Genomic DNA, 18,774 nt, shown 5'->3' on the forward strand with positions numbered 1-18,774 from the left:
ATTTCAAATATTCTGTTTTCCAACTGAATTAAGAGGCTGTTCGCTCATGTCCTTCAAGCAAGGGTGGAAGCGTTTTTCAGCGGGAAGGACTTTGAAGGGCTCGTGCAGTGTCTCTCTTTCATTCCTTTTTTTTTTCTTTTTTCTAACACTTCTCCAGATGGAATACCCTTTCATTATTCTAGCACGGATACAGGTTTGTTGGAATGGTGATTTAAGGGAGTTGAAATAGACTGGAATACATGCGCCAAGAGTGTTAGTGTGAGATCTCCCTAGTGTTTTAATTTTTTTTGAGCCGACCCGCCCCACACCCATCTACCCCACCCCACATTCGTTACCCCCCACCTTGCCTCGCTGTATAGATGTGGCCATAGTTAAGTGCTCTTTTATAGCCTGATGTAGCCAGCATGATCTCTTCGCCCTGCTTTTATTCTTTAAGGCCTTTCTTCAGATAACAACCACTGTTCCCTTCATAACCAATCACAGGTCTTAAACCTGAAACAAAGCCAATAACCTGTCAACGATGAATCCTTTTTTTTTTTAATGAAATCTCATTTTCAAATGAATCAAGGACTGTTGCAATTCTACAATGCTTATACTCCCACTGCCAGAGCAGAAAGGGCCCCTTACTGACCACAACACATGCAGTGTCAGTTTATATAGACATATAGTCAAGGTTTGAAGAAGTTCTAATTAGTTGTGTTTCATGAAGAGTTCGTCCCAAAATCATTCCAATTTGAACATCATGTCCTATTATTTGAAGAAGGGTCATTACCTAATTTGCTCTGTTTTAATTGGATGTCTGGGGTCAGTTGTAAATAAGGATAATTAGCGAGGCGACTGGAGACAAGTTTTGGGTAGTGTCAGGGGGGCTGTGAGCCCTGCCTCTTCCGAACGACTATTTACATAATGTATTTCCTCTGGTTGTTAAGCTGGATATAGTATTCGGATTTGGCCGAGATAATGCATTTTATTGTCATCAGGGTGTAATTCAATTGGCAGATCATCCCTTCCCAGGTTCATCTGAGCATGACGGCGTTGGGGCAAGGTTTCTCCACGGCCGGGCGTCTCTCTCTCACCTCTGCTGCTCCATAATGAAATCAGTAAGCAGATGCAGCTTAGCCCCAGATACTCTAATGACATTTGCGGAGTGCTCTTCTGGAGATATATAACATTGCTGGGTTTGGGAGTGGTGATGAGCGAGATGCTGACCAGGTCTTCAGTACCCACGCATACAGTGGAACACGGTCCTATAACCTGGAGTACTTATAGAATGAGTTCCTTCTCTTTATACAGGCTTCCATTCTTAAAAGAAAGGGGGAAAAGGCAGAAAACAGTGCAACATCATTACCTGTTGTGAGATTCTTGGTCACAGAGTCACCCACAAAAAAGTAAAAATTCATGAATAAATTGAACAGTCTGATGAAATTTTTCCGTGTATAAATAGGGTCTGACGTAAGAATCATAAAATACACAATTGGCTAAAGAAAAATGCTAACTTTTCTTCCACTGAGACTTGTAATTAACAGGTACATTAGTAATATTTTATAAAGCCCTGCGCCATCTATGACCGCACAATATTTAGTCACAGGTTAATAGTTTTCTGATGTTGTACCACAGCTTTGAGCTCTGAGACTTAATAATTTCATGCTGAACCTGAACCATCAAGCCGTCTTGTCCAACAATAACAGTTCTATTCAAGGCAGTCAACATATCCAGGAAATTTGTGATTTTGCTGCAACAGAATCCTTAAAGGGTTTAATTTTTACCCACAGGCCATGGGTTTCTTGTTTCTGACAATGGGCTTTAAATGAAAGTTCCCTCAGTTTAATGATACTGAGTATAGCAGACCCCGAGAAACATTTAAAGGTCAGCAGTCTGAATGCAGAGAGCGGCAATGGGTGTAGAAGCAGAGGCCATTGTGCCGAGCATCACGGGCAGAGCTCATCCTGTCAGGGGTTATTTTATACAGCTGCCCTCCATGGCCGCACTGCTGGAGATTGTAGCCATGGAGAGTTTTTTCCATATCTCAACAGAGCTTTAACATTTCCAGGTAAGGACAGTCAGTGTATGAGTGGTGAGTGAAAAGGAGCTGTCAGATTCATCTTAGTGGGAGAAAATTGCTGACTGCAGTGACTGAGGTGCAGTATTCTGTCATATTAGCAGCAGTGTCCGGATTAAGGTAACAGTGCTGAGGTGATGTCTCATCTACCCTAACCTGGAGACATAAGTCTCTGCCTCATCCAGATCCAGTCATAGCTCTTGATATCCTGCTAGGCTGGCCAAAGACCCTGTTGTCTTCCAGTGACCGGCCCACCAGCTCACCCCTTCGGGGTACAAACTGTATTACTGTCAGGGAAAAATCCCATTTCCACCACAGCAGGAATTGTATCCCACTGAATAGAAGAATAGGAAACCACCTCTTGGATAAGAACAGGAAAACACAACAGAGTGGGTCAGGATTGGATCCCCGGAGAAACCACCGGCAGTCTCAGAGGGACGAGGTCAGCACAGTGTCTGTTACTATCTCCTTTGAAAACAACTCTTAACTGATCCGGGGAAGGATAAACCCGCTGAATGCGGCCCCGAAAAAGCCTCCGTTCTCCACCAGAACACAAACAACATGAGACAGTGGGGGATCGCAGTAACACAGCGCTGATTTGGCCCCCGGTGGCCATGCAGAGCAGTTGCAGTTTTCACAGACTTCCAACAAAGCAGAAGAGTTTTGTTCTATCCTTACAGTTCACTCAGGTTTTTATGAGTGATGCTCCAGCCGGAGCGAGCCACATCTCTGCCAAGCGGCTGCACTCACAGCTGCCTTCGTTCCTGGATCGTCCTCACACGCCGCCAAACCGCAGCCCGGCCATGATCCCACCAGGTGTTCCTGCTAATTATTCTGCCCATTAGTAGCCCATCTCTGGCCCCCGCAACACTTTAATGGCGCTGCCGTCTGCTCCTGCACCGGCCGCAGTGCCGCAGACAGTGGCCATATTTTATTCCCGTCCTGCACTTTACGCCATGTTACACACAGTCATGTGCTATCACTGGGCCGCTGAAGCAAGACAGATTTTCATCCTTTTTTTGTTATTTTTTTCCCCCAAACCCATTTTGTTCTTGAGAACATGCACACTTAATAAGACTGTGCTATTTTTTCCCCTTAGTGGCAGACTGATCTGAGTCTTGCAGTAGGCATTACAGGCACAAAAACGCCCTACTGAGAATATGTAGCTTTCGGTATTATTTTCAAATTTGATGTGTTTATTTTAAGGGTCTTTACTTAGGGCCATCACCATTTGAACTGAGTGAAGACATAGCGACTGTGACTGTGTGTGTGTGTTTTGATTTTTTGCTTGACGTAGTGAATGCACAGACCCACTGCAGGAACAGTAACCCACTGTAGCTCATTGAAACTGCTGCATTTTCATATACATCACAAACAGTGTTTCTGTTGAATTTGCTGCTATCTGCTGCTGCAGGGAATGCCTTTGGGATGTAGAGTCAGCATTTATGTGAGGGGAAGGGGGCAGATGTGACAAGGGGGTTAATGAAAAAGGTCACTAATCCTAAACAAAGATTTAAACACAGATTTTGGACAACATTACACTTACTTAACATTAAATTAAAGCCAAAGCGTATGTTACTAAAGGAGCAATCAACACTGATGCTTCTTCCATGCACACATTAAACACACCATCATGGCTGCTGCGAATTTACATATGTTATTGTTTTAATAATGATGGTGCTTAGAGGCATTCCTTAGCTTTAGTTGTTAATTTAAATCAATTAACTGGGAGGTATATCAACTGTTGGGGATATATACTGTAATATATCGACATATATTACAGGTGCGGTCTCACTCCTAAATTTTGGTGGGATAGGATCCTAACTTAGATTTCTAAGTTTAGAAAATGAGAAAATCTTTGACTTCAGTGATAGAGTTTATGTAGCCTGGCCATTTTTTGTTTAGAATTGAGTTCTGTTAGATTTTTGCATCATTAACTGCTATATAAAACAGGTGTTTTGGAACATCTCCTTTGAAACATTGCATATATGATCAAATCTTAGTTTCTATCATTATGACCCCCTGTCTCACAGTTTGTACCCCAAGCATAACATGTTCAGGCCATCTCAAGCCTCCGACTCGCGCTTCAGTCACCATCCCAGATCTGATCTGCCTCGCAACTAGGTTTCTGAGCTAAAACAAGCTTTGAAACTAGGTCATGTGAAGATACAGCAAATATCTGAAACCTTTGCACTCAGAAGTGTCTCATATCTATACATCAGCATCTCTCCTTTTCTGCATTAGAGCAAACTTTATGTGAATGATGACTGTTGCTTTTTCATAAAAATTGTTATTGAAGGAAACCTGGACACATCATCAACCACTGACACCGAGATGTGTTCACTGCTGCTCGACTATCTATTACCTGTCCTGCTAGGTTTAAATGTGTTCTGCCTGTCCCATGAGAAATGGCCTCCTTTGTATATACTTTTTCGACGGATCGCCGGTGAGCCAGGTGGCCTCAGCCATAGCCGAATCAGTAACTGCAGTGGCGGGCCACGCTGTCCCCCAGCTCTGTGTCCTGACTCTTCTCTCACCGTCTTACAGTTACCTCAGCGACGCCCACCCCCATCCCTCCAACCACTCCAGTCATTAGTGAGTATGCCGGCAGTGTGTGCGGTGTGTTTTAGTCCTCTTCGTTAACGTCTCCTTGCCTGCTAAAGAACTGTCTGTCTCACCCGTAGCGCAGTCACTCAAACCCAGAATAGCTGACGCCTAGAGAGAAACACAGCAGTAGTGGGAGGGGCGACAGTCCAAAGGCCTGTGGGGGGCTGAGACGCATGGTACTGGTCTGGTTGTCCTCTCTGGTAACACCCACAGTAGTGTAGAATTCCATTTAACTAACCCTGGCTTAACTTTTAACACGTCACCTTTGTGTCATACCTGAACACGCAGTGAGGCAGTGCCTGTCCAATGACGGACTGAGCCAACAGGGCGTGAGAACCTTAAAGCCCTTCCACGCAGCCCCAACTGTCTCCAGTGAATGCCAGGATTCCCTGTTGGGTAGAGAATGTGGGTGAAAATTCAGGTCATTACCACCAACAGACTCCAAAAAGCCAAACTCCAGCAGAGATGACTGTGGGTTTTCCCATGGACACTGCTCGGCTTTTTCTGTCCTAGGGTTCGTAAACGTTTCTCATTGACTGCCTCAAGAGAAGAAGATATTTAGTTTTTTAATAAAATAATAAGTTCTGTATAAATAATGGCAAAAACATCCCTGCAATATTATTATAAATCCCTGGTATATAACATAATATAACTGAAAAAGACATGCAGTAAATTGATAAGTAGAAATAAACATGCAAACAACTCTGGTTCTGTGATTAACCATTGGCTAACCAGATCAACAAGTAAAAGTGTAAAACTGGTAAAAAAAATATTGGATGTGATGTAAAAACCAGATGGCTTTATAAAGTATTGCCAATTCCCACACTTGCAGCATGTTTGGAAGCAGTATTACTTCAGAGAATGAGGAGGAAGCCAGGCTCTGGGGTCCTTATTGATGGAGGAAATTATCCTCAGGACAATAGGTACAATGGGAAAAAGAACAACACGGTGCAGGAGCAGCATAACGATACAGTATAAAAGACAGAGTTAGGTGAGATACAGAGCACAAGTAGGTTAACCTAAAATGCCGGGACACAGTCTTTTAGGAGTGAGGTCTATGAGGTCTAATTGGGGCAGTGGTGGCCTAGCGCTTAATCAGAAGGTTGCCGGTTAAAATCCTGATCCGCCAAGGTGCCACTGAGTTAGGTGAGATACAGAGCACAAGTAGGTTAACCTAAAATGCTCCCCGGGCACTGCTCCCCGGGCACCTGTCATGGCTGCCCACTGCTCACTAAGGGTCATGGGTTAAATGCAGAGGACAAATTTCACTGTGTGCACCGTTTGCTGTGCTGCTGTGTATCACAAGTGACAATCACTTCACTTCATTCCTGCTGGTGGTTCTGTGGGGGTATGATAGTGCTCCGCAGCCCCCTAGAGGTCACAAAGGGCATGGCACCCTGGGTTGCTTGTGACAATTTGTCAGAATGTTTCGTTGAATAGCACAATTTAAACCTGTCAGAACAGTCAGGACATCAACAGATGAGTGTGGGGGAGTTGTTGATTTTTTTCACTAGTACATTTTAAATGATCTTTTAAAGCAACACACACACACAGTGCCCTCCACCCTTCATCAGCTTGAATCTAGGCCAGCGGTACCAAGACAAGAAATGCACCGCTGCTGCTGTTCACAGGAGTGTGTTGTTGTGCACTAATTTGCACCCTTCCCCTCAAAATCTACTGATTTGGCCTCTAGAGGTTTGTGTTCTCCGTTTCTTTCTTCCTATTTTTGAGACTCAGCGTGTGCTTCCTGTGTGGCCCATTAAAAGTCGTTAATTATTGAACCATATGTTGTTTGATCAGTGTGAGAATATGGGGGCGGCTGAATCATTGTTTTTTTCCTCCAGTATTAGAACCCCTTCCTGCACCTCTTTGATTATGGCCCCCCGACTGGTACCTGCTGAACCACAGCTGTTTTTTTACATGGTTATGTGATAAATTGGATGTAATTCCTACAGGTTTAAATCCCATTTTTCCACCATTACTTGGCCTTTCCGCATCCCTGTAACTGTCTTGTCACTGTCTTTTTCCCATTTGTGAGAGTTACCATGACAGCAGATTACTTCTGTGTGTGTCATAAAGGGATGTGATTCTGGACCATCATAAAAAATGTTAGATTTGTCTGACAGCGATGTTTTTTGCAAGGGGCTTTGGGAGGGGCATTTTGGTTTTTCTCATTTTTGAAGGTCTTGAAAACTGACATTACCTCTCTTTTACAAGTGTAGAGGAGCAGACTTCTGTCAGATTACTGCGATTTGTGTGACAAGGTGTGTTATGGCAGCTTTTCACTAAAAAACTGGAAGAAAAGGACTTTTCACTCCTTGTGTCTCCAGAGGAAATTGTGTATAATAGCCTAGACATAATGTGATATTGTCTAAAATTATTGTCTAATGACCATAATGGATAAGCACAACAAGTCTTTTGTGAGGGTGTGATGGGGCCTGAAAACATGTTTGAGTGTCTGGATGTGTGCAAATGCATGGCAGCTTGTTAAATTAACATTTTTTAATGGATGCAGGGCACAATGATTTGTTTTTTTTTTATTGAAAGTGACCCTTTCACCTTATGAACCCACACACACACACACACACACTATGTTTCTATTATCAGGGTAAACCATGAACACTGTCTGAAACAAAGAGACCCTGGCCATTGGAGGTGTGGGGCTTTTGCAATGCACTTGCCCACGGTGAGGTCGGTGTAATCTCAGCTGATACCTTCGGCCCGTCTTGTACAGTTTCGTGAGAGTTCTAGAGCATCTACCATGCCACTGATTTACCTCCAGCTTCACACGGTCATTCTGTTTTGTGCAACCATCCTGCTGGTCCGTGGAGCATGTGATGTACTCTGATTTGGAGTCTGACAAAGTCCTGAGTTCCTCCGGTTCCATTGTCACCGCATTAACCCTGTTCTGTTGTGTGTACGACTATGTGACTGAATCCACTCACGTGCGTACTGTGTTCTCACGTTGGCTTTGTTTTCTGTCTTACAAACTGAGATCATTTTTTTAAAAATGAAATCATTTACAATCAGTGTAAATGCTATTTTAATTAAATGGATTCATGAAGCAATTTGGACTGCAAAATTGATTAACTTTCTGCATCTGATGTCCTTCATTGGAGGGAAAAAATGCTCCCATTTCACCATTAGAATTTAATGTTCACACATTTGTGGAAAATGTCCTATAATTGCTTAATGGATCATGCTGTCCGTGCTGTAATGCATATTCAGTGTGTCTAGATGTTTTGATATTTCAGTTTTGAATATGTGTTTTTTTGTTTGTTGTTGTTTTTGTGTTTTGCTGTTATCGTGGCTTGTGTTTTGTCTGTTTTTGTATTATTTGGTATTTAACCGTCTTTGTTTCGTTTTTTGTGACCCATGTTGGCATTTTTTAATGTTTTGTATTTTCCATGTGATTCCTGTTCCCCCTTCCTCCTCCCCCTCCCCCACTCTCCTGTCAACCAATCATACGTGCGTATCATGTGACTTGTGTCATGTGGCTCTTGCATGGTGCTGATGATGTCGTCCTCGCTGGTGAACAGAAGGTAAAATCTTTTGCTTGTTGCTCTGTCTTCTGTCATTCGCCCTGGTTTATTTTGATAGTGCCAAACACGGTGGCTGGTAGCAGTTCGCAATATCATCCATAATAGATGGTGTACGTCTTCTGTAACCTCGGAAATGAATTTGGGTCAAACAAGGGAGTGCAAGCCTGGTAATTAGTAGACGTTTTTACATTTAACCAGAAATTCATTTTCGGAGAGTCCCAGCAAACGTACATTACTGAAGACTGTGTTTGGCACTATTAAAATACAACAGTCAAAGTCACTTATAAAAAGAGGGTTAGCTTTTTTCTGGGACCACATATAACCCACATCAACACTGTCCAGCTCTCCACTGTTATGAGGTTATTTCGATATTTTGTTGTGGTGACATTATTTTGCCATTAAGGCTCACTTTTTTTTTGTTGGACAATTCCTGCAGTGTATGTTGTTGCATTGCACATCATCCTGCATTTGCTTCATGTTTTCTTGTAATATATTTTTATAAGAAAATGGACTAAATTTTTTTACTTAGTAGCTATGTGTCCCATAGTCACTGTTTATTAGCTTACATGCTTCAGCATTGCTTCATGACGGTAACATTTATGAAACCTGCACATAATCACTGCAGACTAAGCGAAATAGCTGCTCTCTGATGAAAAGTGTTTGCTTTGTCGCCCCGGCAGGGCGATATTTCCATCTCCAGCGATTGCCAGTAAAATTTTATTTCCTGCCCTTAGTATAGATTTTATTTCTCCACCGCTACAGCTATGGGTCCCTCCTTGTAGTCTCTCCATCACCTAAATTGAGAAACAAGCCATAACCATTTCCAGCTGCTGTTTCTTTTAATCTGACCATCTCTTTTCACACATCGGCCCGGCGCATCGTGCTCTGGCATGTTCTTCCTGTTTTTTTAAGCGGGCTAAACTGTGAGTCGAGCCCGCAGTGATGATACAGAAAGGCAAACCAAGGCACTCTGGCCGCAATATGAATGCATGCAAATTTAAACACTTCACTCCTCTCCCTCTCTCCCTCTCTCATCCCTGAAATGGGGACGTCTGGCTCCTTGTCTGCATGTCCTGTCTTCTGCCCTATTTGTCTTTGTCTCAAGAACATCCTGTTCCACCTTCGGTGTTGTTAATCAGGTATTCTGAAATGCCCGTGGTTGCTGTTGAGCCTGGAATAATGCTAGCCTTACCTGTAATAAATGTATATTCCAGGATGAACAGCAACAATGATGGTATTATTGATGTACTTATGCAATCAATGAGAAAAAAAATAAGACAAAATCGTTTAAATAACTCTCTCCCCTCCAAATGTGAAATTGAAGGCTAAAGTGAAAGATTTTCTGCCAACAAAACTACTCATGAGCAGCACAGAGCAAAATGGGAAATTATCAAAGTTATTATCCATCTCATTCTGTGTCTTTGGGGAGAAATTAAAACCCCCTGCTGTAAATTACACCATTTTCGCAGCCTTCGCCATCCTTTCAAATCTTTAAAGTGCATCTTGAGTCTTTTCGTTCGGATGAAAACGGGGCTCTGTGCAAAAAGCATTATCCTTCTATTAGCAACAATATCTGGTCTGTCAGAAGAATTAGAAATCCACTTAGCCAGAAACAGTGTGTACTGAACAATATCAGTGTTGCATGGTAGAGCATCTCATTGTGTGTCTGCCCTCTTTTTCTGTGCAACTAACTGCTTTCTTTTCTTGTAGTGTCTGGAAAAGCTTCACCTAACCAAGAATGGTCTAACATTTCCTTCTGTCTCAAGATCATTACATCATTTTCAGCATCGAGACATTCTGTTGACTAATCAAACATGCTTCTGGGTTGTTAATTACTGCCCACTGTTTCTGAATAATGTCTGCTGCGTTGACACCGTTTCCATGAATACCACCATGTTAATGCATGTCCCCTTATACATACATAGAAATGTTTCGAGGGGTGTGGTGTTTCAACATAAAAATAGCTTTCAGCAAATCAATGTCACATATGCTCCAGCCCTATTTCATTTCACATAATGGGAGTTATCATGAGGAAAGATGACTGTTTTCCAAGAAACTAGCTTGCTATATAAAAAAACAGATATCATACTGGCCCAAATATAAGACAACTTTGAACATAATGATTCATTTTTAATTTCAGTCTAGTGGTAATAACACATGGTATTTAGAAGATTCCATCCTGAGCCTTAGACTGAACAATTTGAGTATGTTTGGACAACCAGTGTATGTAAAGGGGTTAAAAATTTAGGCGTTACATTTATTTTGCAACCCAATTTCCATCGCAGCCATGTTCAGGTTCAGAGGGCTTAAACTGATGTGTCGTCCTAGAAAAAGAAAGGGAAAAAACACACACAGTGGGATATGTCAACATATGTGGGTTAATGTGGAAATGTTCTACATTGCAGCCACCCTTTCAAGCAAGCCAAGCTAGAATGGAGAAGAGAGACAGAGAGAGAGAGAGAGAGAGAGAGAGAGAGAGTAGACCTGTGTATACCAACACAGAAGCACTTGTCAGCCTTGGCCAAGAAACATGAATTATGCATAATTAATGTGAAGGCAGTCAGACAGATTACTCTGTATCAGCACGGATGGGAGAAGAAGTCTATCTGCTCTCCCCACTGCTGGTGCCGTCCTGATGTGTTAAAAATAGTTTCAGGGTTTCATTTTCTCTGTGTCACATCGGGTATTGAGGGGGAGTTTATTAGATTAGGAAAAATAAATGACAGGGCACTGACGTCCCACAGCCCCCGCCCGACTCTGTCGTGACTCAGGTGGCCAACAAATGTCTCAAACAGGCAGCCGAACAGCCATAATAACACACACACTCCATCTCCTCTACTCTGGCCTGGTCATGTTATTACATGTAATGGAGGAACAACTCCAATCAGCCTAATTAAAGACAGGGTCCTCATTAAGAAGTAAGAAGGAGCCTGATAACAAGAGTCTCCTGAGAGAGAATTACAGAAGAGCCCTCTCCTGTACCATCAGCTCTGCTCTCATTACAGCTACACACTCACACAACATGCAGTCTCCCTCTGAACACACCACACCAATTTGCGTTGACCCTCCTACACACCAAAACACAAACATAAGCCCAACATTAGACATATATATATATATATATATATGTGTGTGTGTGTGTGTGTGTGTGTGTGTGTGTGTGTGTGTATACACACACACACACACACACACACACATACACACACATTTTTACTTTACAAGACATCCTAAACATTTCGTGTACTGACAGAGAAACCTAAGAAATATTTACTAAATGTTGTCATGACCTTTATCCTAATGCACTGCAAAATGTGAACACTGGCGACTAAATCTGTGCTGATATATTAGCATTGACGTAACGTAAATAAACCAACCAAACCATACTAAAATATTAGATGTGACAGATCAGTGGTGGCGTAGCAGGTAAGGAAGTGGACCCTTAATCAAAAGGTTGCGGGTTCAAATCTGAGGTGCCCTTGAGCAAGGTACCGTCCCCACACACTGCTCCCCGGGTGCCTTTCATGGTTGCTCACTGCTCCCTCAGGGGATGGATTAAATGCAGAGACGTCATTTCATCGTGTGCACTGGGTGCTGTGCTGAAATCAAGTAATCAATTTCACTTTTCACATTAGATTACACATTAGATAAAAAATGTTTAAGTCTAGCCAGTGTTCACTTTTTACAGTGTAACTAAATCAAAAGTGTTTTAGTTTGAGAAAACAGCCTTTGATAGTTCTGCAAAAATATGTTGTCCCTTCTGGGATTTTTCTAGTAATGCTTAAAAATGGTCCCTAGTGTGCTTGTGAAAATAGGTCCACATGTACATATACTTTACCCCTCATACTACAAATAAACCCATACCTCTTACCTCAGGGAGTGAGACTTTGAAGCTAATAACTATGTATAGATGTGTAATTACATCTACATATCAACACTTTCTACTTGTATCCTTACATTTGACTAGCACATACACACATACAGTGAGAGAACTAAATTCATTCTAAAAGCATCTGAATGTTTAAGATGCCACTGGCAAAGTGCTGCAATTTCAGCATCTTTAACTTCAGCTTTAAAGGGCCTAATTAAATACTCTCTCTAAAAAAAGCCGTAAATCTAGTGTAACTACCACCCAGCTTGATAATGATGATTTTGAAGTGTAGCTCTTTACCTCGTTAAATTGTGGTGCAAACCAGGAATGCAGAATGCAAATGTAGTTTTGAATACATCAACAGCTATTATAAAAATGTAAATATTTGCACATATCAGAAAAAATAAATGTACAGATCTGTAGTTCCATAGTTATGCACTTATAACATTGAGTTGGCTTCCTGGCTTTCTGTAAAAAAAATAACCTAGTAATAGCTTAATAGTCCAGTTTCTAACGGATCCTCCTTTCTGCTCACTAGGGGAACCCAATCCACCTAAACTTGATGGAAAGCTGCAGCCCAAAGGCAACTCTGTGAAGGTCTACTGGTTCAAGCAGGATGATGGTGGCTCTCCCATCAAACACTACCTAGTGCGCTACAAAGCTGTGAGTATTCTGGGCTTTGAGGTAACATGTTATTTTAGTTTTTTTTACTCATATATCTCTTAACCCATTAGACCCACAGATTTTATAAAACTAAATTTTCTAACTGTGTGAATTGGCATGTGCCTGGATGGCACATGGGAGAGTTTTTTATGCCTATCAATTGTTACTAAAGGAGCATCCATTTAATAATTGTAATATTTTAATGACAGCTTCTATATTACATTTGATCTGTTCTGTTCACATTTCTTGAGTATTTTATGTACATTTGTAAAAATCTGTGATATGTGACCTCATCTAACTAAAAATGGCAAAATCACAGAAATTCTGGTGCTTGTATATATTGATGCACAGTCACTAATTTACACAATATATGTCAGAAGATACACATATTGTTGCAAATAGTGGAGTTTTGATTACTGAATGTCAGTGAAGGATTTTTTTACTACCTCAGATAGTCAAAGCGGAAAAAGCCGTCACTACAGCACCCCCCTGTGTAGTGACTCGGTGTTACACAAGATTTAAGGTCAGCTTTTCTCTGCCCCACACAGAAACAAGGCAATGAGTGGAGGCCAGAGATCCGCCTCCCTACGTACAGCGAGTATGTTGTGCTGAGCGGCCTGGAGTGGGACACAGAATACGAGGTGTACGTCGTCGCTGAAAACCAGCAGGGCAAATCGCAACCCAGCATCCTCTCCTTCAAGACCACCTCCGAGCCCACGGCCATCCCAGGTAACACCCAACGTCCCTCCGGGCCACAGCCACCAACGACCAATTGAGCTCAGCCTCTGTGACCTTGGGAGCTCCACATTAACCCTCTCCAGTACTCTCTTATGGATTACCTGGACTGCCAGGGGCTGCAGTCACTCAGAGCCTTTTCCAGTGAAAAATAGAGGATTAAATGGCAGTAGCTTCCCTGATTAAGGGAAGCTCCAGTGAGGAAGGGGCTGACTTTCTGACGAGACCTTGGGGTTGAGCTCAATATCTATGTTGCACTGTGTCAGCTTGACTCCCCTCCAGCTGCAGTTGCACGCAGCATAGCGACAATTGACATAAGGGTCAAAAGAGATAAGGGCTTAGTTATTTGGGCAGTCTGAACTCCGACCACCTTATCCCCCCATGGCCCCTTGGTCACGCCCAGCCTGAGCTCTGGTCAGGGTGCTGCTGTGTGTTTGGATGCATTCTGGCTGCGTCCCCACTGGCAAAAGCTGTCCTGGGAACTCATTGTATTTTGGCATTCTATATTCTAAATTCTATAATTCAGTTCCCCTGTCCCCTGAATGTTATTTTTTTTCCTCTCTGTGGTGTCATTCCATCCTTCTCTCTTGTTCACTCAGCTTTGTCTGTTTGGCATCACTTCGGCTTTCACTTTCTTTGTACTATTTTCAAACTGCAATCTTCAGGATTGACATAAATAAATAAGAAAGTTGTTGTGTAATTATGCCTGTCAGCTAGAATGTGATGCCCTTATAAACAGAGTTTGAAATGGAAGCCTGATGATTGACAGCTCTCATGCACGCTACTTCCTCATTTTGGATAATTAATTTCCACACTCGTGAATATACAGCATCTTTAAAGATCTGTCTTGTTTTATCTATTTATTTATATATATCCTGAGGACATCTTTGACCTTACACTACTGAACAAGCTCCATGCTTAGTGCGTACCACCAGTTTGAACATAGTGCCCTCTTTCTTTCTCTCAGTCGCTGTCACTTCCTATTATGTCATTGCATTCCTTCATCTTTCCATCCCTCAAACTCAAATGTTGTCTCATTTACTCATACCCACCCCATCATCTCTTTCCTGCTGTCAATCCAGGCTGAAACTGTAGTCTGGACGTAACCGTCATGGCTGCTGTGCTTCTCTGGGGACGCAGCCCTCCTTGTTTTGCATGCTGACCCTATTAACAGGATTAATGTTACTGAAGACCTAACCAGCATCTGCCAGCGCATGGCCTCGAGCCTTGCTTTTCTCATCCGCTTGGTGGCCTGAGCCTCAGCCACACATAGCAGCGGGAGCTTTGGATCTCAGATCTTATTGACTGTTCCGTAGCACGTTTAGCATTCATTTGAAGTTATTTTTAATATTTTTAGTACAAATGCTCTCCCTTCCTTTGAAAGTATTGCTCCCTCTTACACATTGACATGGCAGTGTTATTAGATCCAGTGTGCAACATGTGGGGGTTCTCCATCCACTTATTAAGGAATGCCAGCTCTGAGCAGTGCAGATATCTAAACCAGCCACACAGTCATGTGTCCAGGTTTATGTAGTCGTGTGTGTTAGCAGCAACAGTGAAAAAGAAAAAAATCCAGACAAATATTGGACTTGAAACTCAAATGGGGGGGGTTTAAAAATAAATGTTGGTCAGGATTTTTAACTTTCCCTCTGCCAGGGAATTTAGCAAAAAAAAAAAGTCATTTGCAGGATGTCTCTAATGTAAGTCAAGCAAATGTCAGTGACATTTGCTTAAAAAAGGTCTTGCATAAATTCATATTCTGCTGGAAAGAAGACCAATTAGATTAAATTAATTGAAAGGTGAGACTTACTTAGAACTACGTTGTTGCCAGTGTGCATTAGGCATGTTCAATATGTAATGTCATTTATAATATCATAGTAGTTTTTCTGACCATGTGAGAGTATAACAAAACACATACATTCAAACACACTTACATTTACTGTCTCATGTAAAATTGCTTAGAGGTCAGGGATTAAACTAAAAGGGATTCGATCAATATAGCGTACCTTACCGTCAAATAAAATTCTAATCATTGTGCGTACATCACAACAATGACCTTCATTGTATGTTTACCTTTATGTTCCATAGGAACCCGTCCATGGTAACTTGTATTAGACACATTTTGACATGGTCTGATTTCCTTTGAGATATCGATTGGACGGCCCATCTAACCTGATAATTCTGACTGTTGAAGTATCAAGATACGTTTTTTGCCAATATTGCACACCTGACTCTAGTCATATTTTCCTTTATTCCCAGTTGTAATTACCATTTCTTGAGAATTTGAGAAGTGTGTGTTTTGATAGATAAGAATCTTTCAGAAAGAGAAAGAGACTTTCAGCATTTGATTTTTGTCTATTATGGCACTGAGTGAGGAAAAAACAAATCGCATGGTTTCGAGCGGCCCTGCCGAGGCCCAATACTTACCAATCCAAATCTCCCGGGCTAATCTAGACATGGAATTAAACAGTAATAAGATTAACATGTCAGCAGCTGTAGAAAAATGCTTTCAGGCATTTCACAAATCATGACATGCATCATGACTTGTTTGGATTGCGTGCATCTGGTTGGACAACATTCCCTGATGACACAATGCTACTTTGGATACAATGTGACTTCATTTCAAACCACATAATTTCACATGATCTTGGTAAAAGCCATTTGAAGATGGCTCCTCTTAACCTTAAATATCAACATTTACCTTCTCAGGGAGGTTGTCCTGTGTATGTTTGTTTTGTGTGTGTGTGTGCGTGTGTGTGTGTGTGTGTGTGTGTGTGTGTGTGTGTGTTTGCATTTCAGCGTCTCCCTGTCAGTTTTGCCTTTTCCTGCACTTTCTGTCTGGGCTGCAGTGCTGTCTTTGTCACTGGCCGTGCTTCTAACATGTTATGCTTTCTGACTTTCAATTAACTAACTTGCTTGGATTTTTTGTTGTTGTTGTTTTGTTCTATTCTGAAGTAGAATTTCAGACTTAAGTTTTTGTATTTGACCTATTCTCTCTCTCTTTCTTTCTCTCTTTCCCTCTATCTCCCTCCGTCCCCTTTTCTCTCCCTCTTCTGTTTACATGCGTGTTGTCTGTCATCACTGGACATTGTCACCAAACACCACTTTCATTTTGATGTTGTGTAATGTTTATTAATTGTCATCTTTCCTGGTTGGTCTTTTTGTCACCACTCCTGTTGTCCATTATGTGTCTGTGCACATTCATTTGTACGTGTTTGTGTGTGTGTGTGTGTGTGTGTGTGTTCTTATGCTTTATGTTTGTGTTCTTGTGTATATGAATGTTGGCGTGTGTGGTTTCTTTTTATATGTGTTTGTATAAAACCATGTCTGTGTGTGTGTGTGTGTGTGTGTGTGGAACAACAGCTACCCTCGGCTGTTCTTGTGTGTCGTACACACTGGTCTCTCTTTTGTTCTCCATGCTGACTGTAGTGCTGCTCTCATAAACTGGGTCTCTCTCCTGGAGAGGAGCACCTGCCTTTCTCACCACCTGGCCGACTTTTCTTTTCTACGCCTCCCGACCCCCAAGCAGGAAAAATGCAATTATGAAACGAGATTTAAGAATGGTTCATGTTGCCTGGGTTAAGGGACATAAGTGGTACTTGCATCATTCTGAATGTTTTTTCTTTTCCTCACACATTTCCTATTTTTTCCTGCAAATGAAGTTTAAAAAGGCGGAATTCATGTACTTGCAGACGTTGTGACCTTTCTCAAACCCTGGATGCTTTGGTACACTAGACAAGAGTTTTTCATAAGTATGTATTTGGCTATAATTTGAAAATATCTCCATGGGCACATTTAAAGGAGAGATTTGTATTGAGTTTCATCTTTCATTATCTGCTGTGGTTTAGTCTAAATTCCTGGGGGCTATATTGGAACATTCTTTTTCTTTTTAAGATTTAATGGAGCAGTTATGCGAATTGACACTGGAAATGTGTTTTTGTGACAAAATGTATATATTTTCAGTTCTTTCACACTAAAATAGATATCACTTTTCTTTTATCTTTTCTTTCAAAAAATGTTTTGCTTCTTACTTGAAAAAAATGAAAAACTAATAAGATTACAGCTACTCACACCATGAGAACTGATTACATTTTGCAGTATTTTTGTCAGTGTGGTTTTATGTATTAATCATAAATGAAGATCCAGTTCAAAAACAAAGCAAATGTATGCTTTTTAAAGGCAAAGTAACACAGAAGTCAACTGGGTTTGTTGCAAACAACACAATTGCTTGCAACTTAGTCAGCTGACTTTTTATGTGTGTGTGTGTGTGTTTGTGTGTGTCTTCAGCGGTTGTGCATTGTTCTTGTGGATTTTCTTTTTTGCAATGATGACCTGTTTTGATTTTCTTCATGTGAAACTCTTTCCTTGACACCCCATACAGCCTAGTCCTAAAATCTGTACTCAACGAAAGGCCGTGTCGGTTTATTACAGGTCACTGAAGCTAAATCTGTGCACTGATCTGCCAGGAATTGACGGTGAAGCACCACTGGCGTGAAACATGAACCACAACTATGCAGACTTTACCTGGTGGGGTGTCAAGTAAAGTGTTGAGTGACTGTAACTCAAGTGTCTTATGTTGCCAAGTCTCATATTTTGGATGTTAAATGAAATAGGGAGTATGCAGCATTATTCATGAGTTTCCTGAACACACAAACACACAATCACACTCACCTCCATTTTGAAACTGATTTATGGTAATAAAGTGTCCTGGAGCCTGTGCTCTGAGGAAACACGTGTGCCAATCAGATTGTTTGCGCTTTTTCCTTTTTTTACTTTATTACAGGTCACTTGTTAAAACATTTTTCTTAACATTTTCACCAAAACCGTTTTTTTCTTCAACACACCTGTTTATGCCAAACTAGATGCTACATTGATGGAATTTGGCAGCTGCTACGCCGCCAGTCCATCTCTGTCTTGCTGATGTTGAGTATGTGAATGAACAGCACAAATTATGCCAGCCCTGTTTGCCCATCCACTGCAGAATATCTGCTTTATTGGGTAGAAGGTTTAGTGCTTCTCTTGTTTGTAGTTTTTGAGAAACGTTGTGTCTGATAGTGTCATATTTTACCATTAAATCTCATTCCATGTCCATCTGTGGTCAACACCAGTGGGTTATAAGTGTACTGGATGTCCCTAGAACCAGTGTCCATGTGAAAAGTGTGTGTGTGTCTGTATGTGTGTGTGTGTGTGTGTGTTTGTGTATACCCAGGTTGTAGCTGTAATAGTAGTGTGTTGAAGTCCCCACAATGGGGACATTTTGCAGGACCTCACAAAATAACATTGATTAATTAACAGAGTTA

At 41.5% G+C, this 18,774-nt stretch overlaps 1 protein-coding gene across 18 annotated transcripts in view; it reads left to right on the top strand.

Annotated features, from left to right (window-relative positions):
* Positions 1–18,774, top strand: part of ncam1a (neural cell adhesion molecule 1a) — a 178,397-nt gene that overhangs the window by 145,355 nt on the left and 14,268 nt on the right. For 5 of the 18 annotated variants that reach the window (XM_028984163.1, XM_028984176.1, XM_028984165.1 and 2 more), the window contains 4 exons: positions 4,607–4,654; positions 5,766–5,768; positions 12,615–12,739; positions 13,288–13,468. The exons of 1 other annotated variant lie outside the window; for it this stretch is intronic. In XM_028984163.1, coding sequence (XP_028839996.1) covers positions 4,607–4,654; positions 5,766–5,768; positions 12,615–12,739; positions 13,288–13,468 — 357 coding nt within the window. Of the gene's footprint in view, positions 1–157; positions 194–4,606; positions 4,655–5,765; positions 5,769–12,614; positions 12,740–13,287; positions 13,469–16,837; positions 18,217–18,774 lie in introns of those variants that run through there. 12 more of the 18 variants (XM_028984170.1, XM_028984173.1, XM_028984174.1 and 9 more) reach the window with 6 other exon arrangements.

This window comes from Denticeps clupeoides, chromosome 6 (genome assembly GCF_900700375.1).
Source record: "Denticeps clupeoides chromosome 6, fDenClu1.1, whole genome shotgun sequence".
NCBI lineage: Eukaryota > Metazoa > Chordata > Actinopteri > Clupeiformes > Denticipitidae > Denticeps > Denticeps clupeoides.